At 34.9% G+C, this 27835-nt stretch overlaps 1 protein-coding gene across 1 annotated transcript; it reads left to right on the forward strand.

The window, feature by feature from the left end:
* snf (U1 small nuclear ribonucleoprotein A snf) lies at nucleotides 1-27620 on the forward strand. The gene is made up of 4 exons (XM_089097219.1): nucleotides 1-133; nucleotides 16378-16661; nucleotides 25626-25813; nucleotides 27370-27620. Exons 1-4 carry the CDS (start codon nucleotides 70-72, stop codon nucleotides 27527-27529), a joined length of 696 nt encoding a protein of 231 aa, XP_088953345.1. The 5' UTR covers nucleotides 1-69; the 3' UTR covers nucleotides 27530-27620.
* Nucleotides 27621-27835: the final 215 nt, after the last annotated feature.

A 27835-nucleotide genomic window follows, 5' to 3' on the forward strand; every position in this document is an offset into this window, starting at 1 on the left:
AAGAAAGGCAGAAATACAATCTGAAATAGAAATATCCTATCCTAATTCAGTAGCTAATATTCTGTCAAAATGGACATCAGGCCCAATCATACTATATATATTAATAATTTAAATGAAAAAATTAAGAAAGAAGGTGAGACAACAGGTTTGGCAGTTTTCTTAGGTTAGAACACAGTAGTGGTTAGACAAATCTGGAGCAGTTTAAATTACTGATCTAGGAATAAGGTGAACATGCCACTCAATGCCTCGGTATGCTCTTTATAAAGATTAAATTCTAGTTTAACTACTTTTAAATATCTTGTAAAGAGGTTAGGTTAGGAAAATGAAACTTTCAGGGATGGGTCTATGGACTAAAGTATGCCATGAGAAAGTATTTTGAAGTACCTACCTCCGCTCATTCTCTCTTTAGAGGCCAGTTACTTAAAAATCCTTGTGTTGAAAGTGAAACCTTACATAACAGATCTTCTGCCTTAAATAAATTAGGCCTATAAGAAAACTATTTAGCTTCACAACTTTGCTCAATCTCAATTTATGAGGTTTCAAAGATCTGCAAACACATTTCCTAAATTTAGAAATAATCCACTGATATGACTTAAAATGTTATTTGAATAACAGGAATTACATTTTTGGAACTAAAATTAGAGAAAACAAAACTGATGGCTGAAAATTAAGGTAAGATGTTGTTTTGTCAAAATTTCAATAGGCCTAGGGTAAGACAAGTGGTAGGATGGCAGCTTCAGTCACTTTGAGCACTTTTGAAATTTAATCTAATGTAATTACTCTATTAGCCTATACCACCTAGAAATTAGATTTTTTCACAGTTAGAATTGCCTTTCTTTTCTAAACTAGTTGCAGTGGCAGATCCAGAGGGGTGAATGCCCTCCAGTAAATATATACCAAATCATATCATTAAGTTAGGAATAAAGTGAAACACCATTTGATGCCTTTTTTATGCTGTTTACAAATATGATTATCATTTCTATCAGAAATGATTTTCAGCCCCCCCCCCTATATATGCCATTTCACAGTTAGAATTGCCTTTCTTTTCTAAACTAGTTGCAGTGGCAGATCCAGAGGGGTGAATGCCCTCCAGTAAATATATACCAAATCATATCATTAAGTTAGGAATAAAGTGAAACACCATTTGATGCATTTTTTATGCTTTTTACAAATATGATTATCATTTCTATCAGAAATGATTTTCAGCCCCCCCCTATATATGCCATTTCAGGGTATATATATCTACATTGGGGGGGGGGGGCAAATTTTATTTCTGATGTAAATGGAGGTAATTTTAAACTTTACCCCCCCCCCCACTAATGTAGAAATATATACCCGGAATTGGTATATATAGGGGGGGGCTAAAATTAAATTCTGATAGAAATGGTCGTTGTATTTTTAATCAGCATAAAAAAAGGCATTGAATGGTATATTCACTTTATTTGAAACTCAATAATATGATTTGGTATATATTTACCTGCCCCCCCCCCTAACATAGTCTAAAGTAGTGTAGTTTACTTAATTAACACAAGTTTGTGTTAATTAAACTTACTCCTAATACAAGTTTATCTACCCTTGACAAGTAGGTCATTAATTTAAATATTTTTGCTTTTATAGTACTATTTATTTTTAAAATTCACCAATAGCTGACAATTCTGCTAATTCTTGGACATAGGAGTCTCTCATTGACAAAGCTATTATGCAATATTACATATACCTGGTCAGCAATGGCTGTATACTTGGAAAACCTAATTTTCAAAATACCATTTCATGGTCACCAAATGTTGGATTTATCATCTGGCCAATGAAACACATTAAATTTTAAAAAGTTTACTATGTTGAGATAAATTTAAGAAATTTGGTATTTTTAATTTGATTTTCAGAGAGAAGATAATTATTCAGATTGGAAGATCTAGCTGTCATTTGAAGAGTAGGCTCTGATGTCATTGATTACAAACCAACCTGCAAGAAGGAGTGTTTCCTAGCCTATACCCCCTCTTCCTAGAATCCACAAAATTTTTAATAATACTTTCAAAAATTTTAATTTATTTCACCATATTTTTGCATTTTCATTCTTCACCACCAAAAAAAAAAAAAAATTGTGTTCCACCAAACTGCAACAATACATTCACTGTCTTCCAACAACTAGACATCTCCTAATTAGTAGTTTATATAAAAATAAATTTGTTTGCACACAGACTGTCTGATTCATGCTTTGTGTAACAACATTGTCCATTGTTAAATCCTTTGTATAGAGATAATCAATTCTTGCCTTTTCTGTTTGAGAAGGAAGTTGAAACATTTGTTAAACAAAATGGGTACTCTTCTCAAATACAGGACACATGTGAGAAGTTAATTTTTGGTTAATGCTAATGAAATAAAACAAAATAGGATGAAAATATAATAGTATATGAACAAATTTGGTCTATATATTTGCACATTAGGGGGGGGGATGGGGGTAAAGCATAGCATATATTAAATAGGCTACATAACCTAACCTAGCTCCCTTTTAGTCCCCCTAAACCCCAAAAAACTAATGTTTAAATCTTTGTCATGAAGTGAGCAATATCTCACTATGTTGCAGAAACCTGTTTATCAATACTGTTTGATCATTGTTTTTTTTTTCGTTTTTTTGCTGTTTTTTTTTCTTTAAATTGATATGAGCAACATGTCATGTATTGATGTGACATGTTTGACCAATATTGATGGGGCAGGTGTGCTGAATTTTAAGTTCAATGGGAATAAGATTATAAGAAGAACTTTAAGCTAAATTAAATTCCAGTTTCTTTTGTAGTGGTGTCAATTTGGGCAGGGATCTACCTCCTGAATTTATTGCTTCTTTTCGCAGAACTCAAAAGCTAACTTGTCTTGACACTTTCATTGAAATAAAAAAAGAAAAATGACAAAATCACCCTCTTGCCATGTTTAGTGTTTTATTGTTTTTTGTTTTGTTTTTTTTTACACTAATGCCACTTTCTACTCTTGTAAATCCATACTCTTTGGTAAGAATTTAGATTGGAATTGAAAGAAAAAATGATTAAATATAATTTAAAAATACAGACCTGCACACCTTCCTATTAAATACTAGGATTTCCAGCCCTGATTTATTTTTAGCTTGGTTTTTATAGATGATTCAATCCTGGTGAAAATTTACCCTGGACAATTACTCTTAACCACTCCATGTGTAAAATTGAGATGCAACACAGAAAGCAAGACATATAAAAATAATTTTGTATAAGAATTCTGACAAATTTCCCCTGACAAGTTCACACCCTGGAAACTTCCATCCCCATAGAAAATTCCCTTGTGGAAAAACCCCAGCAGAAAATCCCCCCCTCCACCCAAAAATGTATGCATACATCCCAATAACAAATACTATACATAAACAATGGGTAAATTTTATAACTTAAAGACCTTTCCTAGGGGGCTGTAGGGGGAAAATGTTATACCCAAAGGCATGGTTGTTGGGTCTTTCAACTATGATGAACAAAATGGCTGTCTCAAAATTTTGATTGGATGATTTTGAGAAAAAAAGGGGCAGTGGAGGGGGCCTAGTTGCTATCAACAAATGAAAAAACATCTTTTTTATACAATCCTAAAAAGAGCTTATCCCAGATTGGCCTTTCAATCACTTGATTATCTGTCTTGGCTTTTTCTACAATTAGCCATGTCTTAATGGCTCCAAAATACTTGATTTTCAAAAATTGGTAGCTAACCTAGTTTCCCTCCAATTTTTTTGGTCACTTAAAAAGGGCACTAGAACTTTTAATTTCCATGCAAATGAGCCATCTATCAATATTCTAGGAGCCCTGGGTTGATACAATTATCCCTAGGGAAAACAAATAAACTTGCATCTGTGATCTTTCTTCTGCCCAAAACTTCCACATTTTTACAGATAGGAACTTGTCTCTGTCTCCTGTTTTTTTTTGTTTTTTTTTTCAGCCCAACTGAGTCACCTTGAAATCATAAAGATATGCTTAATGGCTTGTTCAAAAGCTATTTCTTATATGTGTGCTTTTTGTAAATTCCACCATCTGTAAGTGCCATATGACACTAAAATGGTACTTTTTGTGCCATTTCTCAAGGGGTATTTAGAAAGGTATTGTTGAAATATAATACATTGCTCTATCATAGTTGTAGTCCTATGAAGGCTGCATTGGCTATATGATTGATGAGAACAAGATATTGCTCATATCTACATTCTTCCTATAAATTCCACTATCTGCAAGTTTAATGGCTCATTTGAAAGCTGTTGCTCATGTCTAAGTGCTTTTTATCAATTCTGTCACTTCATAAGTAAGATAGAGAACTGGAAACAACAGTTTTGGTGCCACTTCTTAAGTGGAAGAGTTTGGAAGCATAAAACAGTACCATTGCAATAATTATGGTCCAATATGGTCAATAATTATTGTTACTTGTTTAATATTTAATATCTTGCTACTATATAATATAATCTAATATCTGTTTTTTGGGTCAAAATCTAAAATGTTTAGGTTTTTGGTCAAAGTCCAATAAGGTATTAATAATTAAATGTCTTGTCACTAGACTATGCAATATATTAAACAGTTTGTGGCAACAAACTTACAGTTTGTTACCATGAACAGTTTCATCTGATCTGTTTTTGGTCAGATCTGATTGTAAAGACCCAGGTCAATAGTAACCAAACTCTAAAAAATGGAACTTTGATACCTATAGGTATATCAAAAGGAATGGTTTTTTATGCTGATTTAAAATATATAAATTTCATTAAAATTTGTCTAACCCATCAAAGGTTACAAGCCTGAGAAAGTTTTCCTGATTTATGAAAAAGGGGGAAACAGCCCCTTTAAGTCAATCATTCTCAATGAAAATCACACCATCAGATTCAGCATATAAGAGAACCCCACTGTGTAGGTTTCAAGCTCCTATCTGCAAAATGTAGAATTTTGTATTTTTGCCAGAAGAGAAATCATGGATGTGTGTTGTTTTTTTTCCTAGGGTTTATGGTATCAACCCAGTAATCCTAGAGTATTGGGAGAGGGCTCATTCAAATGGAAATTAAAAGTTCTAGTGTCCTCTCTAACTGACCATTGTTTGCTCATAGTATTTGTTATTGGGATGTAGGTATACATTTTTGGGTGGGGGGACACATTTTCCGCTGGGGGTTTTTCCAGGGAGTGAACTTGTCAGGGGAAATTATACACTGGGGGAATTTGTCTTGCTTTCTCTTTTCTGTCTCAATTTTATGTGCATAGTGGTTAAGTGTAATTGTCTGGGATAAATTTTCACCATGATTGAATTCTCTAGATGATATTTTGATAGGGAGGCGTACCAGATTTCCTGGCATTATTTAAAAAAAAATGACCAGAAATTAAATGAAGAAAATAAGTTTTTTTCAGGTGAGAGAAAATTGCCTCCTCCTCAACAACTTGCTGTCTACACTAAGGTTTGAATTTTGTCCCAACTCTTTAATAATGACTCCTGAAACAGAAGGGCCATTTAATCAGAATAATAAGACCCTTTTTTAAAAGTACTAAAAAATTTCAGTGTAAAGAGCAATTTGATGAGGAGGGGGCAACCCCCTTTATATGCATAATAATTTCTGTTTGTTTTTAGTTTTAATGTTGCTTATTACTTTTAGTTGAAGACTTGTTTTTTTTTATTCATAGCTTAACAAATTGTCTTAACTCCATAAAAATCAGTGAAAAAACCTGTATTTTGTGAGCTGACATGATCTGTGCTTTAAAAATCACAACAACACTTAATTGATGTTGACCCAAAATAATGACACATTTCACTTATTGAAAACTTTCAGTCTATAGCAGAGCTCATTATTCATGCTTCACAAAACAATGCATGTTTTTCATGAATGCTTGTTTTTTTATGAACAAAAGGCTTTTTTTACTTGGCTGACTTTTCCTGAAAAAAACTTAATGAGCACAGGGCTTTGTAAATTGCCTACTGACTAGCAGAAAATAGAACTCTAGAAGGCTACTATAACAAAAGAGAGCTGTTTAAAGGCTCATTTAAAAGCACATATTTATACCTAATCACTTTTTATAAATTTGCATTGATATCACATTCCCACAAAGTGCACTTGTTGGTTGTTTCCCCCACTTTTTATGAAATGACCAAAAAGGTGTTTTTCCAAAACTAGGCAGGAGCAATAAACTAAGGGGACAAGGGCGTCCTTTCCCCTCAACTACCACTGTTAGAACTAGCACACAGGCTTTATCACAGAGTGAAGTTTGAAGGTTCATTTCAAAAATGTTGATCATTCAAGCTTAATTTTTGGTAGATTTTTAGTTGACAAATTTATAGTTTTAGTTAATTTATTTTTGCAATAATCTTTTACTTTTAAGATGAGTAGGCGATTTATGAAACTTTGGTCTGGAGGGGGAATATATGTGAGTGGTTCTTATAAACCTCCAGCTAAGGGCTTTGGACCATAATTATTGCAATGGTATCATTTTATGCTTCCAAACTCTTCCACTTAAGAAGTGGCACCTAAAGTGTTGTTTTTAGTGCTCTATCTCACTTATAAATGAGAGAATTGATAAAAAGTACTTAGATATGAGCAAAAGTTTTCAAATGAGCTATTAAATTTGCAGATGATGAAATTTATAGGAAGGGTGTAGATATGAGCAATATCTTTTATATGAGCTACAAAAAATCTTTCTACAATGTTCTGGTAGCCTGCTAGGGGCTGCTGATTATAAATTTGCATGATTTTATCTAAATCTTGAATAAAAGCAGCAGTATTTTTTATGTACAATATCTTGAAATTTAAAGTCATACAGTTCTTATCAATTGTTTGGCCAATGCAAATATAACTATGTTAGAGTATTGTATTATTTTTCAACAATACCTTTCTACATGCCCTTTGAGAAATGGCAAAGAAGTGCCACTTTAGTGTCATATGGCACTTATAGATGGCAGAATTTATAAAGATCACATACATATCGGAAATAGCTTCTGAATAAGCCATTAAGCATCTCTCTATGATGTTTTGGTGACCCACTTTGGCTGAAAAAAAAAATTAAATTAAAAAAAAAACAGGAGACCAAGACAGGTTCCTGGGTGTAAAAATATGGAATTTTGTATTTTTGTACAGAAGAAAGATTATAGATGCAAGTTTATTTGTTTGTTTTTTTGTGTTCCCCAGGGGTAATTGTATCAACCCAGTGCTCCTAGAATATCCGGAGAGGGCTCATGTGAATGGAAATTAAAAGTTCTAGTGCCCTTTTAAGTGACCAAAAAATTAGAGGGCAACTAGGCTAGCTTTTGATTTTGAAAATCAAGTATTTTGCAGGCATCAAGACATGGCTAATTGTAGAAAAAGCCAAGATAGATATTGTGAGTGATTGAGAGGCAAATCCAGTATAAGCCCTTTTTAGGATTGTTAAAAATGATGTTATTTCATTTGTTGATAGCAACGAGGCTAGCCTCCGAAAATGGGAGGGCAACTAGGCCCCCTCCTCTGCCCTTTTTTCGTTCCCAAATCGTCCAACCAAAATATTGAGATAGCCATTTTTTTCTTCATAGTTGAAAGGCCCAATAACTATACCTTTGGATATAAAATTTAAACCCCCCCCCCCCCACAGCCCAGGGGAAAGGTCTTTAATTTATAAAATTTTCCCATTGTTTACACATAGTATTTGTAATTGGGATGTATGCATACATTTTTGGGTGGAGGGGAGGACAAGTTTCTGCTGGGGGTTTTCCACAAGGGAATTTTCCATGATGTCCTGCTTTCTCTTTGCCATCTCAATTTTATGTGTGGAGTGGTTAAGAGTGATTGTCGAGGGGAAATTTTCACCAGGATTGAATTGTCTAGAAAAACAAAGCTAAAAATAAATTGGGGCTGAAAATTCTGTAGTATCTTATAGGAAGGTGTGAAGGTTTTATTTTTAACTTAAATTTTGTCATTTTCTCCTTCAGTTCCAAGCTGAACTCTTACCAAAGATAATGGATTATTTACAAGAGCAGAAACTGGTGTTAGTGTAAAATAAAAAAAAAAAAACCTGCAAAAGAAATTGGAATTAAATTGAGCTCAAAGTCCTTCATATAATCTTATTCCCATTGAATCAAAATTCAGTGTACATGCCCCATCGATATTGGTCAAACATGTCACATCAATACATGACATGTTGCTCACATCAATTTAAATAATAATAAAAAAAACAAAAAAAAAAACAATCATCAAATTGCTTTTTGTGGTTCTCTTTTCAAATACAGGACACATGAAAGAAAGACTGCATCAAAATCTCAAAGCCAGTATTGATAAACAGGTTTTCACAGCATAGTGAGATAGTGCTCACTCCTTTGTGAGATAGTGCTCACTCCCTCGGTTTAGGGGGACTAATAGGTAGCTAGGTTATATTTGGTTACATATTTAATATATGCTATGCTTTACCCCCCCCCTAATATGCAAATATATAGCCCAAGTTTGTTCATAAGCTATTATATTTTCATCCTATTTTGCTTTGTTTCATTAGCATTAACCAAACTTCACTTCTTATGTGTGTCCTGTATTTGAGAAGAGTACCCATTTTATTTAACAATTGTTTTAACTTCCTTCTCCAACAGAAAAGGCATAAAGAATTGATTGTCTTATCTCTATGCAAAGGATTTACCAAAGGACAATGTTGGCACACAAAGCATGAAGACTGAGAGGTGACAAAAAATTAAAAAAAGGATTGCAAAGAACAAAAAACAATTAAGAATGGAGAGAAGGATTTTAATCACCCCCCCCCCCCAAAAAAAAAAACTGAAATTTAGTTTCTACAAAAATCCTGTCAAATTTATAATAAGCATACATAATTCAAGCATCCACAGAAATGGGTCAGTTTTGTTCAGTATATATTTGCTTTTATGGCACTATATAGCTCATTTTTTGTTTTCACTGTCTACTTTTCTCCAACTTTTGCCCCCCCCCCTTCAGGGTTTTGAAAAAAGTATGCCACTGGCCCCACCCTCCCCCCCTGTAAGTTGGGGACAATTAGTGATTGTGAGAAAACCAAAGGAAAGAGATTGTAGTGGTGGAAAACCATGGAAACATAAATGGAATTTGAAAAGAAAAATATGTGTATGCAGTATGCCTATGGTTGGGCAAGGCTGTATCCAGGGGGGGGGGGTGTTAAGGGGGTTTGACCCCCCCCCTCCATCCGGAATGTTTGTCTGACATGTAAAAACTAACAAAATTGGATGTAACAGATTTTTTATGTGTTGTTTGATCTTTTTTGTGTCACCCCCCACCCCCCCCCCAAAAAAAAAAAAAAATAAAAACTTTGGGTAAAAATCTCCTATCTCATGAAAAATCTCCTTTCCTACTGAGGGTTACTTTAGACAACTCCAACCAGGTAGAAATTTCCACCCAGACAATTCCCCTCATCATGGTTGCAGTGTAGCTGTAAACTATTACAGAGCAAACAACAGCACATAGTAACCAAAAGTTAAAAAACACGTCTTTAAAAAAACTGCCTACTGAGGAAAAATTGCCATCTGACATAGATTCAGGAATGGTAATGATTATTTAGGTTTGTCTTAAAAGTAAAAGTTAATTCTGAAAAGAAGTTTATGCTGATTTTGAAAAAAAGCCTGAAACCCCTCAAAAATGGCGTCAGATCAAAATGGGAAGTGTACCATTAGAATCAGCATGGTTGAAAACATTGTACAGGGGAATTACAGCCCCCTCTTTGAATAACAAGGAAAATCATTTTTTTGCATAGGTAGCACTGATGTGTCTCCTGTTTTTTCTCTTCAAATGATAGCTAGATCTTCCAATCTTCTCTCTGAAAATCAAATTTAAAATAGCAAATTTCTTAAATTTATCCCAACATATTAAACCTGTTAAAATTTAATATGTTTTATTGGCTTGATGATAAATAAGAAAAATAGTGATCATGAAATGGTATTTTGAAAATTAGCTTGTTGGAGAATACAACCGTGGCTGTCCAGGCATATGAAGTATTGCATAATAACTTTGTCAATGAGAGATTCCCATGTCTAAAAATTAGCGGAATTGTCAGCTGTTGGTAAATTGAAAAATAGGCAGCGTTGTACAAGCAAAACTATTGAAATTAATGACCTACTTGTTTAGAAAAGAAAGGCAATTCTAAGTGTGAAAAAATAAAGTTTCTAGGTGGTGTAATAGAGTAATTAGAGTAGATTAAATGTTAAAAAATGTGCAAGGTGGTTAATACTTGCCCATGGCCAAGATTAAAGTCTTTTGACTGGGTATTGGACATGATGCATTCAAATAAAAGATTCTGACCAAGATTCCCTCTAGAGGAAGAAGGAGTGGAGGTAGGTATTTCAAAATACCTTCCCAGGACATACTTTAGCCTGTACACCTATCCCTGAAAGTTTCATTTTCCTAACCTAACCCCCTTCCAAGATATTCAAAAGTAGCTAAAGTAGAATTTTTCCAAAGTAGCTAGACTAGAAATTTACCCTTTCCAAATACAATAATTTTTTACTTACAAATTCAATTTGTATAAAAGAGTTAGAATAAACAGTTCTTACTTCGTCGTATACAGAATAATTGTAGTCAATACATTCCAACTGTAGTTACACTATGCCTTACCCCATCCACCCTCCTCCTCATTTGCAAATATATAACCCAAATTATATATTTACCATGTGTTTTCTGGTTGTTGATTTTTCAATTTACAGGTAAACTGATTTAAACAAGAGTGATGCTAACAGGGATGTGTAAGCAGTAGGCCAATCTAAAATAAGAGATAAGGGTAGCATCTTTGAGTGCCTGTAAAGGGCTGAAACTTGAATTTGTGTAAATCAATTATTATATAAAGATAGAGGGTAAAATTTTAGGCAAGCTGCTTTTTGCTATATTGGAAAGGGGCTAGGTTAGGAAAATGAAACTTTCAGAATGAATCCAGGACAAAAAACATACTCCAAGAAGGATATACCAGTTTACTATGTTAATCCTCTCCTGATTTCCAGGTCTTAGACATTTGCCTACTTGACAGGTCTATATCTATTATAATTTTGATGGTAAAATTCTGTTTTAGCTATTTTTTTGCTATGTTGGAAAAGGGTTAGGTTAGGAAAATGAAACTTTTAGTAGGCTAATAAATTCAAGTCTTAGAAATATGCCTACTTGACAGGTCCTTTTGAAGTTTTGACAAAACAACATTTACCTGAACTTTTAGTTGTCAGTTTCTTTATCTCTGGTTTTAGTTCTGAATGCAGTTCGTGGTATTTCAGTAGAATTTTAAGGTATATCAGTGGGTTTTTCCTAATTTAGGAAATGTATTTGCAGATCTTTGGAACCTCATAAATTAGGATTGAGCAAATTTGTAAAGCTAAAAACAGTTTCCTTGTACTTCATTTAAGCAAAAGTCTGTTTTGCAAGGTTTCTCTTTCATAATACAAATATTTTTAAAGGTCGTCAAAGGTCACTGCCCTCTAGAGGGAGAAGGAGTGGTGGTAGGTATTTCAAAATACCTTCCCAGGCCTTTTTTTTAGTCTCCATCCCTGACAGTTTCATTTTCCTAACCTAACGCCTTTCCAAGATAGCAAAAAGTGGGTAAACTAGAATTTTACCATTTTGACAAAACAACATTGTATGGGAATTTTCAGTTTTCAGCTTCTTTTTTTCTGGTTTTAGTTATAAAAATACAATTCCTGTTATTTGAGTAGAATTTTAAGCCATATCAATTGTTTTTTTTTATCTAAATTTATGAAATGCATTTGTAGATCTTTGAAACCTCATTATTTGAGATTGAATTAAACTGTGAAGCTGAAAATACTTTTTTATACTTCATTAAGCAGAAGATCTATTTTGCAAGGTTTCTGAAAGTTTCATTTTCCTAACTTTACCCCTTTCCAAGATGGCAAAAAGTAATTTTTCTTGAATTTTACCAGAAAGAGCTTAAAAACAGGCATTGAGTGGTATGTTCACCTCATCCTTAGGTCAGTAATTTAAACTGCTCCAGATTTACCATAAATGCTCAAAATTTCATGTGATAAGCCATAAAACAGCCAATTGAGAGGGTAACATTGCACTCCTTGCAATAGTTAAGTGGCTTCCTGAAGTAGTCACCATATTGACATCAACATTGCTTATCATGTTTCACCCAAAACTATACCCTCCCATCATATCTGGAGCTAAAACAGTTTGTGCTGGTCTAGCAGAAAGGTATAGGTTTTGCTTCTTCTATGTTCTGTTTTCAGTAGTAATCTTAGAAAAACATACCAAAATTCTATGAGGCTCATCTGTTTTCTCTTACCTCCTTCCATGTTGAACAGAGTAGACACATTCATGACTGGCATACCTAAAATATTCACAAAAAGGGCCTAGTGCCATTTTTTTCATGGATAATGATGACAAGCCAGTCATGAAGATTGATACCTCCTATGTGCTGATGGGCCTCATGGAGAGGATTTGGCTGGTCAGCACATATATTGTTCTTCTGCCCCTTCACTTCTTCCTTCAGTGGGCTTTTGGGGCTTGAGGCTAAGGTGATATGTAGCTGTACTACTGTAGGTGTGTTATTCATAGCTTCAGAACAATAACCCTAATCATCCCCCTCTCCTTCTCAAAGTCAGTATCAGAGGGAAAGGGGGCCTAGCAATCTGTTGTTGTTTTTTTTTTTTTTTTTTTTTTTTTTTTTTTTTTTTTTTTGTAAGTCCTCAATTACTCTGAAGATAACAGTTCTCAGATTACGTGGTAGCTGGTGACTGGCAAAGAAATTATTGAAGCCAATCTAATGCCTATTGCCATTCTCTACAATCTTCAAGAGCTGCTTGACAGCACAAGTTCCAAGATTATCTTTGACAGGGCCAATTTTCATTTATTATATTTCAGAGTTGCTTCTAATGCAACTACAACCCCTCCCCCCTATATTCCCAAATACAGTCCAAGAAAATTTCAAGTTTGTAGCATGAATATTTTATCTGCAAATAACTGAACAGATAAATAAACTCTTGACATACTCCTAACTTAACAAGCTCTTGGTTTAAACAAACATACAACAGACAGGGTAAAGGCACCAATGATTTGACAGTTTCTGTAAAAAAAAATACTTTTTCTACTCTGGAAGGCTTAATTTAAAGACTTGGTTTGAAAAGGGTTTCAGTATGTAGGGAAAACATCTAGGAATCTAACTGTTTGATTAGGAAGTTTGAAGTTTTATCAGAAAAGGGTATGGGTCTCTGATTTTCCGAAATTGGAGCATTTTCACTTTCACCTACAAGTTTGACAGAACAAAAAAATTACCTATTTTTGACATAAGTCAGATCCCAATTCAACACGTGTTGAAACGCTTGGGGAATGCTTGTTTGCAGATCCTTGTGCATTCAGCATGCCCTTTCTTTTTTACTTTATTTCTTCATTTCTCTTCCACTTTGTTTAATGTATAAACATATAAAACACTATTTAGATAGTGGAAGTAAAAAACTGAAAAATTGTCTCAAGTATAGGCACAAAATTGGACAATCATATGGAGTGTAATTGTGTGACCTATGTCATATAACTCTTCTTTTTTTTCACAGTATTGCGGATATGCCACAAAAATAGCATCTCCAAACGTCATCTGGAATGCCCTACTTCCCCTCAGTTTTATCTGTCCAGCAAAAATTTCTTTGTGGCTCAGTGAAAACGTTGTTAACATTTGGCCATTTCAAAGTTAATCTACCATTTTTATCCATTTTAAATACTTTAGTTTTTACTATCCTTTATCTGGAAAGTCCAGAATCCTTGAAATATATATGTTCTACTTAAGATCATTAGAAATTTGTGACATCGAGGAGTTTAACGTATCTACTAGTATTTTAGATTAAATAGGGTGTAAGAAAATGGGAGTGGATTTCATGAATTTTAAGAAGTTTATTGTCATTATATTTGACTTGTGGAATTTCCTTTCGCCCGTAAATTCTTAGCTTCTTCCAAAACATGGGTAGGATTTTGAGGGGGTCAATTTTGATTTTTTATGACACATTTCAAGGATCAGCAAGTCGTCTACATATAAACACCTCTGAGGGAATCTCATACTAATTTCATTGATAAATACTAAATATAAGAGTGGTCCTTACAAGGTTCCTTGAGGAATCCGATGCTAAGAAGGGAGGACTTCAGAGAGAATATTTCTGCATTTTACAACTTCGTATATATTTGAACAAAACATATGCAAATTTTATTTAAGAGAGGGTCTACCTCAAGGCCATTCAGTGATAAATAAATTAGGGTGTTGTGGTCAGCCAATTTAAATGCTTAAAAAATGAACATGGTATGTAACCAAGCAGTTTCTCAAATGATGGAAAAATCTAGCATCAAATCAGTAAAACTATGATTAAAAAAAAAAAAAATTTTTAACGTTTTTTCATGTGAAATATTTTTACAAATAATAATCATCAAAATCTCTTGTTGTTGAGAAAGTAGCTGTAAATTTGACAACTATGTTTTTGTCAGAGGACCCTTGAATTTTGACACAATTTGTTTCTCATCTGTTCTACATGTTCAGTGAAGTTTTGACAGTCACCTATATTTTGACAGGGCTGTTGCTGTCTGTCAAAAATTTTGGCAAGGTTACTACAAGATATTCTAAAAAAAATGAATCTCATTATAGAAGTCAATATCATCATTTGAATTTGGCTGAAGGAACATTTTTAGTTGGCTTGCTATTCCACTACATCAGACAAAAATTTTCAACACTTGGAACAGACTTTTATCAATATAATATTTGCTGCCATTTTAATTTAATTTTATCAAGAAAAGCCAACGTGGCTGCATTTTAGAGAAGATCAGATGTATCTTGACACGTTGGTGCTGATCCCAGCTTTTTTTGCTTAAATTAACCAAGTAATGACAGTTTGAACATTACATAGCTAAAAATTGTTGGGAACCCATATTGTGTTGAAAACAAGAAATTGAATTTAGTGTTCTTTTCTTATTTAGGTGTAACCAATATAATGTCCACATTTTGCATTGTCAAAATATAACAATGGCTTCAAGAGATGGTGTTCCAAGTCACAACTAAGCAGAGTTATCCTGTTTTGAAGGAAAATTTTGACAGCGGTTCCAAAATTGCACTGCTGAATCATTGGTGCCTTTTACCCTACTAATATAAATGAATAAATAAATCTTAAACAAGTAAAAATTAAACTGAATATTCAAGTCATACTTAAAAAACAAACAAGCTTAAAACTTTAGCTACAAACAAGAGTTAGCAACTGCTCCCTTCCCTGACTGTAAAAGTATAACCCTACTGCATCATTGGCACTTTCCCTTTCACATGGCTAAATTCTTGCTGAAAGCCCCATTTTTGTGGAGAAACTTGATAATGCAACAGCAGTTAACTTGTTTCAGCTGAGAGGATTCAAGTCCCACTTCCTTAATTTGTTAAAGCAGGCATTCACTTACCCAAGAACAAAAATCCGAAAAAAGTTGCTAGATGTCAAAATCTGGCCTTTTGCAAGAAAACCTGGTGTATTGTGTACAATGTAAAATTTTTCTATCTCTATATATTTTTCTATTTGGCATTGGAAACTGCTTCAAGTCATTTCACACATAAATTTAAACTAAACAATTTGTTTGTGCTTTATCTCAAAACATGATTTAGAAATCCTTTGTTAGTAAAGCTAGACGGGACTGAATGTCACCCCTCCATGGACATTTGATAGTGTGAGGGATACATGGATCATTTTTTGGAGAATATATTAAAAAACATGCATTTTTCTGATCAAAATGTTATGTTGTGAAAATTTTAAGTTATCTTGTTAAGCTAAGGTCTCTAGGAGTATGTCTGGAGCTAGGAAGCTAGAGCTTATTAAGTAATTTCTGGTCATTTTGAGCTTGAATGAATATAGGAATTTATTTTTGCTGATCTTAAAATTAACATGGCCTTTACTGTTCTTTGAAAAATTTTGTTTTTGGAAAGTTTTTTTTTTAATTAATCTAAATAAAAAAGAGAAGTAAGGATGTTTATCAGAGCTAGAAAGAGAAGCAAGCCAAGTATTGCACCACATGGCATACCTGAGAAAATAGACTTAGGATCAGAGAAAACATTTATATGCCTCACTCACTGCAAATAATAACTGAATAAACTTAAAATTTCAGAAGGTCTACATGTTTTAAAATGTGAAAATGTGTTTCGAAGATTCAGATAATTCATTGTTAGTGCCACATGCTTTTCATACACTCCTGCATTTCTTTTTTGGAAATGCTAGTTCAATTGTTAGACTTTTCCTTCTGGGATAATCGATTCTATGGAATTTCATTGTTTTCTCAATGATTTAAGATTACCTCTAAACAAAAACTTTGGCTCATCCTTTTTTTTTTTTTGAAAAAATTAGGTGCTGTTCCTTCCAGTCAAAGACAGACAGAATATCAGCATTTGTCAAGGGAATTAATATTTTTTCTTTCCTTTTTAGAGCTGAAGAAATCCTTGTATGCTATATTTTCTCAGTTTGGAGCTATTTTAGATATCATAGCTTTGAAAACATTGAAAATGCGAGGTCAAGCCTTTGTAATATTCAAGGACATTGGGGCTGCAACCAATGCACTTAGGTCTATGCAAGGATTCCCATTCTATGATAAACCAATGAGGATCCAATATGCCAAGACTGACTCAGATGCTATTGCCAAAGTGAAAGGAACATTCACAGAAAAAAAGAAGAAAGTCAAGGAGATAAAAAAAGACAAAAAGAAAGAACAGGTAGGCTACTCAGCATCCACAGGTCGAATGTAAATCAGTGAATATAAGAACACAGAGAACAACTTTCTATGCACAGGTCCTGCCCTTTTCGGTATTGGGTACCAGGGGCGGATCTAGAGCAAAAATTTTTTTTTTGGGGGGGGGGGCAATGTGACAAGGGCGCCAATGATCAAAATCTGGGGGGGGGGGTGTAACAAAGGTGCCATTAATTGACCAAATTGAGAAATTTATTCTTAAAAAAGAGTTAAAAAAACAACAAATGAGGGTGTCAGAAAAAATCTTGGGGGTGGGGTAGTGTTCCCCCAGGGATCCGCTGCTGCTGGTACATTGGAAAAGGGATATTTTCAGGCCTGTGGTATATCTTATCAACCTGGTGGTATTCAGAATAGTATGAGGCAAAAATCATATCTCTGTGGATAAATTAATATTGATATGCCTGCATAGGGGGGGGCTCCCGAATGGGCTAAGAAGGACTTCTTAGTTAAGACAATGAACATTAATGTTTTTTTTTTTTTGCATATACTAGTAAAAGTCCAAATATCTCAGCTTCACATCTGAAAGCCTTTATCAATGGGGGTGGGGGGGGAGAGAGAATGACTTTTCTCTGTTGATAAAGGCTCCTGTATATGGAACCATAAATATTCAGACTTTTTAAGTATGTTTTTTTTTTAATATCTGAATGTTCACTGTCTTTATTAAATGTTTATCTGTAATAATATTTTCAATTAACTGTAAATGGAAATGCAGTTTGGTCTGAGACACTGTTTAGTCATATTTAGTTGTAAACAGTGGGAATATTTGAAAAATAAATGAAAATTAAACCTCAAGGAATACAATGGTGAATAAATCTTTTGGTTTTCTTTTCGTTTTCTTTGGTTTTCTTTCTTTTTCTGCTCTTTGCTTTTTCAAATATAGACTTAAGAATGAATGTTAAACTAAATTATATTAAATTGCAATAATTTTAATCTCAAACACTAACTTTGGAATGTTTTAAGACACCCCCTCCTAAAAAAAGTGATACAGTAAAAAAGTACAACACTTCCAACCAGCCCTTAACAAATCTCTCTGCATTCCTTCTGGTTGATCAAAACAATTTTTGACTCATCAAAACGATTGAACTCTGATGAACCCCCATATTGGATTAAATGATGGAAATTGGGGCAGATATGACAATAGCTGACGGTGAATTACATGGTTATCTCTAGTTATACCTAAAGAAAAAAAATATCTATCAATAAAAAGTAATAAATCAGATTCCCTCTTGTCAAATATTGCCCTTACCAGGGTTTAATCTTTCAAAATCACTAAGTCCGTTTTTGGTGAGAGAAAAAATATTAATGGAGATGAAATAATCTTAAGGTATAGCATGCAAACTGCTAAATGCCAAAAATCTCTTGGATGTTCCCATTTAGAGCACTTGTTTGTCTAAAAAAAAAAAGAAGAAAAAAACTCAGCAAAGGCATTATAGGCTCTATAATATCCCTCTAGATATACCTATTCATTGTTCAGTCAAGCACCAATGGGAATCCTATTCCAATTACCAGCATTATATGGACTTGGTGAGATCTATTTTAATGGCTCCATTGTCAGCAAATCATTCCTTTTCACATTATTACATACTAGCCAAAGAACTTGTCAGAGGATGGGCATTAAAGAGAAAATAAGCCATGGTGTATACTCTTTTGTGAGTACAAGATAAAACAATGTTGCCCCTTTAGCCTAATAAAAAAAATGATAAGTCCTCTTATTCTCCCCTCCCTTTCCATCCCAAAAATAAACTTCAGGTTTCAAATTGTATTCCCCAGGCAAGAAACAAAACAGGGTGTGCTTACCAAACCATAGATAGAATTCGTCACCTTTCAAAAACAGCTACTAACGACATGCAATCTCTTTAAACTGATACAATGCTCGCTTGCCTTCAGGTGTCAAGGATAGAAAAAAATGACATACTTTGTCTAATGTTTGGAAACGAACCGATTTTTTATAGAAGTTCTCTGGAAAAATACATGCTTCAAGTAATAACAACACGTCATTGTTGTCAGATCAGTCATTAGGTGGTTGTTACAGACACTTGCCAATTACATTAAGTAACATAATGACCTGCTACTCTCTTCGTTTTTCACCGCAGGAAGGCTTTCAATTAATCCTTGCAAAACTAGGCCAGTCAAATGCCAAAAATCTTTAAATTTGCTGCTAAACACACTGCTAAGTTTTGTATCTCAAAATTTCAAACATGCATTAATTACCACTTCCCATCAGAACAATTTAAACATCTCAAATGAAAACGAAAGTGCATCAACTAAGATTGCAACCATGCATCAGAACAACTAGCTGCCTGACACGCAAAAAAGTTGTCCAATTTTGGTGTTGGTTCCATAAGTTGTAATCGTTCCACAGTATGTGGACATGAAAATCGAGCTTTGCGTAAGGGTGCTGCAATATAAAAACTATAGTTTCGAAGGTTTTGATTTTATGTTTTATGTGTTGTGGACAGCCTTCAAAATATCAGGATTTTTCTTATTAATAATTGTTCAAATGTGGTAGGATTTTTCAAAATTTAACCTTTCTTGGTGAACACATTTCTTTCCCTGAACCTTTCCCTGGAACACATTTCTTTGTCAACATTTCTCTTATTCTAGCCCTAGAAAGTGTGATAGAACCGCATTTTTTGCACAGCTTACTGTTTGAAATATGGTCAGTCAGATGGGTGCTCAAAACACAGTTGACAATTCCTCCTGAAAACACCTAATAAATCCACCTACGTCTGTCGAAGCGCCCACGTTTCAGAACCATACTTGAGCATGGTCATCACTTATGACTGACCACATCAATACTCTAATCTTGGTTCAAAGACTTATCTTCCTATTCTTTCAAGCTTATTTTAGCTATGAAAAAAACATTCTGGGCCTTGGCTATTTTACTTTTAACATCTTCACTACATCCACCATATTTGCTAATAATACTACCTAGGTAAGTGAAGCTATCCACTTGATTGATCTCATCGTATTCCAACATCACCTTTTCACCTTCACTTAATCTCAGTCTAAGCAACATACTCTTCTTAACATTAAATTTTTACAGCCTATTCTTGTGCCCTGAGCTCTAGAAACCGCCAAAAATCATTCATTTTGCTTACACCTTCATCAAGGACACTCAAATCATCTGCATAATCTAAGTGTAGGAAATTCTACCCTCCCAATTGATTCCATCTTCTCCTATAACTTTTGCCATTTCGGCATTCCTTAGGACAAAGTCCATCAAACTGATCCATATAAATGGGGATAGAATGTAACCCTGGTTAGCTCCTGATTCAATACAAAACCAGCTATTAACCTCATTTCCTACCTTAGCCTCAGCAATGCTATTCTTGTACATTGCACTTAATTACTTTAATGTAATTATCTTGTATGCCATACAAGAATAAAATCTTCTTAAAGCTCTTCTATCAGCTGATTGAAGCGCTTGTTCATAATCCATTAAACTGAGGACTAAATGTCCTCAGTTTAAAAATGTGAATGTGAATCTAGGAGTGAAAATTTAGTTGTTGCATCCATTCCTCTTCCTATAACCATTCTGTTCTTCTCTTAAAACTTTGTCTACAGCATCTCTAGGTCTAAAAAGTATCATCATACTAAGTAATTTGCTTCCTATAGAAACCAAGCTAACGCCTCTATAATTACCACACTCACTCTTCACCTGTCTTATAAAGGGATTTAATTAAAGTTTTTCTAGAAAAAAAAATACATGCTTTCTCTTTTTCAAACACCATACTCGTAATCTTCTGTAATTTATCTCTAACTTCACAACCACCATATTTAAAAATAACTCATTCTCCACATTTTCAGCACCTGCGGTCTTATAATTTTTGAATCCTTTTAGTACTGTTTCTAATTCTTCTTCAAAAAATAAATCTTCGTTCACTTCCCAAGTGTCGCAAATTTGTTATTCTTTTTTAAACCATTTCGTGTAGCTTTATTACGGTTTAACAAATTCTCGAAATGTTCTGCCCATCTCAATTCCCTTATCACTAATTGTGCCCGTTCCTATCTTTAAGTATGACAACTTCAGATTGACTATTCCCTCTCACTTAATTAACATGCCAGTACAGTATTTTACTATAATGCCGTCTGCTTCATCTTCTAGAACATCATCATTTTTATCCATGGCTTCCACTTCACACCTCATTAATTCGTATTTTAATGCTTTCTCAGTTTTTCTACTTTCCTTAATCCTCTTATTTTTATATGATCTATCAGTAAAATACTTCTTTTACAAATCCTTCCTCTTCTTTACTAAACTTAAAGCATTTTTACAAATATTCCTACCTGCGTTTCTAACTTTCCTCACTAATACACTATCTGTATTATTATTCTACTTAGGAAATATTTTCCTAAAATTATTCTATCCATCTTCTATATTGTAAAATTTTAGATTCTTTAATTTAATGTTTAATTGTTTCTGGAAAGCTTCTCTCAAATTCTCATCCTGGAGTCTACCAACATCACAACTTCCCAGAAGGTGGTTACCCTTCCCAAATTTCAGCTTTAGATTAACCCTAGACACTACAAGATGATGATCTTTGCTTTCAACATCGGTAACAACACTCCTATATACCCTAGTATCTTGTATCAATCCTGCCAGTCTTCTGTTTGCAATAATATTCAGACGAAATGACAATAGAATTGATATTTGCTGCATAACAGAGACGTGGTCTGCCAATGAATGTAACGCCCAGATAAGTAACTCTAATTTTCTCGTCAAGAGTAGGAGAAACAAGGAAGGTGCTGTCGTCACACATGGAGGAGGAGTAGGCATGTACATTTGAAACGATATACCGCATCATATATACGAAGGCTCTCTGACTACCGACTACGAGCTGTTGTGGGTGATATTGAGACCACGTTCCTGTTTCGAAAAACTGGAAAAGTTTTTACAAAAACTGCAATGTCAGCGACATGTATAGAATATTTTCTACTGAAATACGGATAGCTTATGATGTATATTTTCCAGAGCAAACAGTCACAGCAAACTCAGCTGACAAACCCTGGATTAACTCGTGCCTGAAAAGGCTGATACGCAAACGCAACAGGCTCCATAAAAAGGGAAAGATGGGCGAAGCTTCCAAGCTGAGAAATCAAGTGGTCTATGAATGTAGATTGGATGAGAAGTCTTACGGTTCGTAAATGAACCAGCTCATGACCACAAACCCAGCTGGCTACTATAAAGGAATACGGCTTCTCACTGGCTCCTCTATAAGGCAAAGTGCAAGCGTGTACGACGAATCTGGGAATAAATTCGATTCACACGGTATTAAAAAGTATTTTGCTAGTATTTGCAGAAGCAATCCACCAGTTTCCAGTTTTCTCGCCTTGGCTGTTCCATTTGAAATACTTGTCATTTTCCTTCACGAAGTTGCAAAGGTTCTTGAGAGACTTGACCCCAGTAAGGCAACTTACCCTGGAGACATTCCAGCAATCCTGTATAAAGAAACCACAGCCTTTCATAGCTAAACCTCTGACTGCCTTTTTAAACCAATGTCTGTTGACCTTTCCGGATGATTTAAAAAAAAAAAAACAGTCGTAACGCCAATGCCTGAAGTTTCGAATCCAAAAGGGGTGAGTGACCTACGACCTATATCTTTAACCCCTATAGTACCTAAAGTTTCTGAACATTTTCTAAAGAAATGGTTACTAGAAGATTTCTGTGATAAAATAGATCCCTGTCAGTATGGATTTATCAAAGAATCAAAGATTTATCAAAGAATCTAGCACGGTACATTATCTTATCAAAATTGTGGAAGAAGCCCTAAAGCATCTAGAAAATAAAGATGCATTTATAGAAATATTGCAAGCAGACTTAGAAAAGGCTTTCGACAAATCAAGCCATCCGGATATTCTTCAGTCAATGACAGATTTTAGAGCTTTTTTAGTTCAGATAGTTTATAGTTTTTTACACGGACGGCAACAGTGTGTTAGTACTGATGGGGTATAATCGGATTTTCTTGAGCTTTTCTGTGGAATACCCCAAGGTACCAAAACGGGACCTGTTTTATTTTTAATACTGTGTAACAAAATTGCGACTAGGCATCAAAACAGAGCTAAGTTTGCAGATGATTTATCATTGCTGATACTTCAGAAGCTAGGATCCATAATTAGTACGGATGGCATAATTCGCCGTTTGGAGGCTGACTGCGAAGAAAAACGGTTTTCAATTAATAGGAAAAAGTCAGCACTTATGAGAGTCTCGTTTTTGAAAAAAGAAGTTCCTAGTCAAAGTGATATAAATGTACCAATTGTAAATAATGTGACGATTTTAAGTGTGACTTTTAACTCAAAAATGTCATGGATGGATCATGCAAATAATTGTACCAAGAAGGCGAATATAGCGTTGCGTAATATAGTTACAATTCGGCGATTCGGTTTTTATTTTAGAATATGCATGTCCTGTGTGGCATCCGGGGCTAAGTAAAGAGCAAAGAAATGACCTTGAGAATTTGCAGAAACGAGCTACCCGTGTGATATTAGGTCCGGAATTCACGAATTAAGATGATAGCCTTAAAATCCTATGCCTAGAAAGACTAGATGCCATGCGACACCAGCTTACAATGGCCTTTGGACAGAAGCTTTTGGAGTCAAGCAGGCATCGAGGCTTGCTCCCTGAACCGGCACGAACAGGGTGTAATACAAGCTACCAGAACAAAGTGAAGCCTTGTAAGCCCAACCGATAGATATTGTCTTTTCGATAACATTTTGTGTCTCATTTTAATAAGTAAGTGACAAGGAAGAGCGAATATTTAAATTATATTTTGTGTCTCATTTAATTTGTGTTATTTGACATAATAAATTCGTATCGTATCAAAAAGGTTGGTCGTCTTACCATCAAAGGAGTACCATGTTAACTTTTGTGCCATCTTATTACCAAACACTGTATTGGTTGTGACTAGATTGTCACTCCTACAAAATTGCAGCTGTCCATAACCGTTACTATTTTATTTTCCTACACCGAATTTACCTAGGCTAGGATACCATCTATCCATATTTCTGCTAGCCTTGGCACTAAAGTCCCCTAAAAATTACCAGATTTCTACCCGGGGCCCTGTATTTTTTTCCTGTAGCTGTTATAAAATCTCATCTGAGTCACTACTATTTCCTTCAGTTGGTTCTACAGAAATATATTTTTGTCGTTAAACGAGCAACTAGCATTCTATATACCTTCCCAGTCTAAGAACGACCTATCAGGTTCCTGATCCATCATGAGCCCTACTCCCTGCCTGTGCATCCCATCCTTCCTGCCTGAGTAAATAATTTCTTATCACCTAATTTCATGTTTCTTACCCATAAGATGTGAATTACCGAAACCTAACAAGTCAATTTCAAGAAATCTTAATTTGTGAGTCAGAATGTCAATACAATAGTTTTTTTTTAACGTTGTAACATTCCAAGTTGCAATTTTTATATTTTTTGAAGCCTTGCAGTGCAGATTTGATGATTGCATCAAATCAGTGCAGGGCAGGACTAATACATCTTCTCAAATCTGCACGAAACTCTTAAGCCAGCTTAAAACCAGACATCAAGAAGTCCTTGGGGCCTCCAGTATGAATGGAGGCATTGTACAAACCGGGGCCCATCTTGATCACAACTTGGTTCTTCATGTTTGGCAATGCTCATCTATCAACAATAGTCAAAATCCTGCATAAGCAATCTCAAGCCTATTACCTCCGACTCATTATATTTTTATGCCTTTAAACATTACACTACAATGGGGGAGGGCGTTACACAGTCTGTCTATTTATCATGGGCGCGGCATCCACCGCAACTTAGTAAAGAGCGGATTTTTGTATAGGCAGGCCAGGATTTACCAATAGGCCCGGGCCTAGGGGCGCAATAAATTATCACTGAGGGATTTCTTTTCTTAACAAAACTGGACTGATGTGATTTACCGTCAAAGTGCAAGACGCACTCCGCCACCGCGCTGCCTATTCACAGAAAAGTGATTTTAAAACAACAAGAATTCTGTGGCCACTTATAAACTGTCAGATATCTCCCAAGAATGGCAGCTGAGAGTTCGGTATCACTTCTCTCTTGCATTACTTTTGGCTCATTCGTTGCGTCCTGTTCAATGCTTCCACTAATGGGCTCTCTCGCTTTTGCAAGGTCATGGGCAGCCTGGAAAATTTAGTTGAAAGACTTTGTTTTTCATGTAGTATGTATATGTATATATTTTGTTAAGTTTTGTTCTTGTTAATAAACTTAACTTGTAAAAATCCCCAAAATTTTCGGCAATTTTCCCGAAAATCTCGCAAAAACGCCTGGGCCTAGAAGCGTCAAAGCTTTAATAGTAGTAATTGATCTGCAAAGAATATATTGATCCAGTTACAAGAGCAAAGAAAGCTTTGTAAAAACAATAGAATGATCAGGATTTGTCTAAATACTTGTTACCAACATCAAAACACATTTCTTCACATCACTAGCTAATTTACAATTCTTAGTTGCGACATAGTTAAATAATTTTGCCTGTTTTATCAACTAAAAGCGCAAGATATTCAAATGCACAGGTCCATGAAAATGTTAGTATGAAAACAAATGATGCTTTGTAAACTTTGAAAACTCCATCGTATCCGCTGTCTCGTGAAATAGTTCTGTTAGGTTTACTACATACCGTTTAAATATTATGCCCCTCGGTTAATTTGGATTCCAATTTGCTGGAATCACTATTCGGCATAGTTGCACATAGGTCCATCTTTCAGTTGGTGAATCACAAGGCTAGTTTTCCAAATGGGGGGGGGGGGGTTATATTTTAAACAGGGTCGTTTTGGGTCTAATTCCTTTGTTGTTTTTTCTTGGAGATTCCCCCCATCCCCCTGTAATGTCCATTTATTGTTTTCAGTATCAGGTTCTTAGGACTAAAGAGATTCTACTGTATTTACGTTTACTATTTACAGCTTAAATTTCTTTTTATTTTTAGAGGAAAGAGGCTCCTCTTCCTGCTCCAGCTTATGGTGCTCCAGCCCCTTTTACTCCAAGTGCGATGCCAGCTGTTCAACCTCCGATACAAGCCGCTCCTGTCTTAGAGCAGCCTCCTAACCAAATCCTCTTCCTCACTGGTTTGCCTGAAGAGACTAATGAAATGATGTTGTCAATGCTCTTTAACCAGTAAGTTGATTCGTCTTTTATTAGATTTATATACACGTGTTTGTAAAGTAACTTATCAGACCAAAACATTACAAGTTTAGTGTCTGTAACGTTGTTCACGTCATCTGTCTAAGACCAAAATACGTTATTTATCCAAAAATTATATTTTTGCCATTTCAGTTTTTGTAGGTCTGAGTTACATTGAAAATGATGATAGATAATGGCTATTAATTCTTTTATCTGGACAAATTGTAAACTTTCAACGTATGAAAACTGGTAGCAATTTGAATTGTAGCTAACTCGAAACAGTGAAATATATCCATGATTTTTGACAGCTGTTCTACTGTCATTTGCAAATCCAAAAAGGGCTTCCCTAAAGTGTGATGTTGTGCTCCTAGGTGTGAGTTGCTTCCCTAAAGTGTGATCCTACTCTGATCTGGCATCTGTTTTGTTTCTAACGGTTTGGGTTAACGTAAAAAGCAAGGGCTGAGGAAGGGGGTAGCCCCGCTTATATTTAAGAGTACCTGAGATCAGGTCTTATCAATAAAAATCGATTCTTGTCAGTACAAACTAAAACTGTAAAAAACAGAATTTGGGTTATAATATAAAAACAATATACTTTTTATGCTGGTTCTAATTATCCAAGATTCATTAGTTTTAAATTTACCGATCAAATAGGGTGCAGTCATGACAAAATAACGCCATGAAATTCATCATTTCTAGGAACCCAAAACAGAGGTTTCAAGATGCATTCTACAGAAACACGAAATCTTGCATTTTTCTGGGAAGTATGGTTTCAGATGCGTGTTTCTTTGGAGGGGGGGGGGGTATAATCGAATTAAGGTTAAGTGATTATCGGGAGAGGACTCGTTTGCATTGAAATTTAAAATCTAATTGCCCTTTTTAATTAACAAAAAAGCATGCCAATATATAAGTACTTAATTTGTGCCATTTTGTTAGCAAAAATTCTGAGATAGCAAATCGCATTAGAACTATTATAAGCCTGTTTAGATAGCCTCCAGTTTCAGAGGTGTTACTTACATGCAGTGATCTATTCGTCCCTAAGAATATATGAAGTATTTGAGCTGTTATTTATACCGTCTGTCCAGTAAAACTAATAATTAGAAAGTATTGCACAGTTGCCCAAAATCCAGTTGGGTGGAGGTCAGTAGATCTTTTTTATGGGGTTTGGGTACTTAAAAGTATCAGAAATTGCATTTTTTCCGTCCAGAGTTTCAAATTATCCATAACAGGTGATTCGTGTAAATATATAGCAAGTGACTTAAACCCTGACCTTTGTTTACTCGGAGGAATATATTTTGACTAAAGATGAAATATGGTTACTGGGCGAGTAACAGCTCCCATCTGTTACCCCCTTGGAGAGTAACGGCTTCCATTTAAGCTTGATGAAACCCATGGTCTTCAGTATAATGACCTTCCATTCGATCTAGCATTTTTCGGATAACCTAGTTGCTAGGTTTCTGGCAACCCTGACTTGAGTGTAATCTATCACGATGAGGCTGTTGCTGGAAATCCAGTTCTGTTTGTTCTTATTTGTTAAACCTCTTTTTTTTCAGGTTTCCTGGGTTTAAGGAAGTTCGTTTGGTACCTGGTCGCCATGATATCGCTTTCGTGGAGTTTGAAAGTGAAATCCAATCGTCAGCTGCTCGAAATGCTCTTCAGGGTTTCAAGCTCACTCCAACCCACGGCATGAAGATTTCTTTTGCCAAAAAGTAGTTTCTGTACAGTGAACAAGTCAATTTTTTTTTACATAACTTCTGTAATTAAAATCTCTAGCTTTTCGGGGCATTGCACTAGAGAAAAGTCATTGATGTTTTTCTTATTGTTCAACCAGACAGGTAATAAAAAAGGGGATCTCGCAAGGGACGCAAGTTCTTGTGCTTATCTCACGATAAAAAGCCTTCTGATTTAATCCCTCCAGACAGTGTGTAGTGGGGCATCATTCAAGGCAAAATATCACGTATTACACATCAAATCTCTGCTGAACTAAAAGAAGCAGGTATTAGTGTTTCTTATACCGTA

The sequence above is a fragment of the Artemia sp. Qi Xiang Cuo genome, chromosome 11 (assembly GCF_049724085.1).
Source record: "Artemia sp. Qi Xiang Cuo chromosome 11, ASM4972408v1, whole genome shotgun sequence".
NCBI classification, from domain to species: domain Eukaryota; kingdom Metazoa; phylum Arthropoda; class Branchiopoda; order Anostraca; family Artemiidae; genus Artemia; species Artemia sp. Qi Xiang Cuo.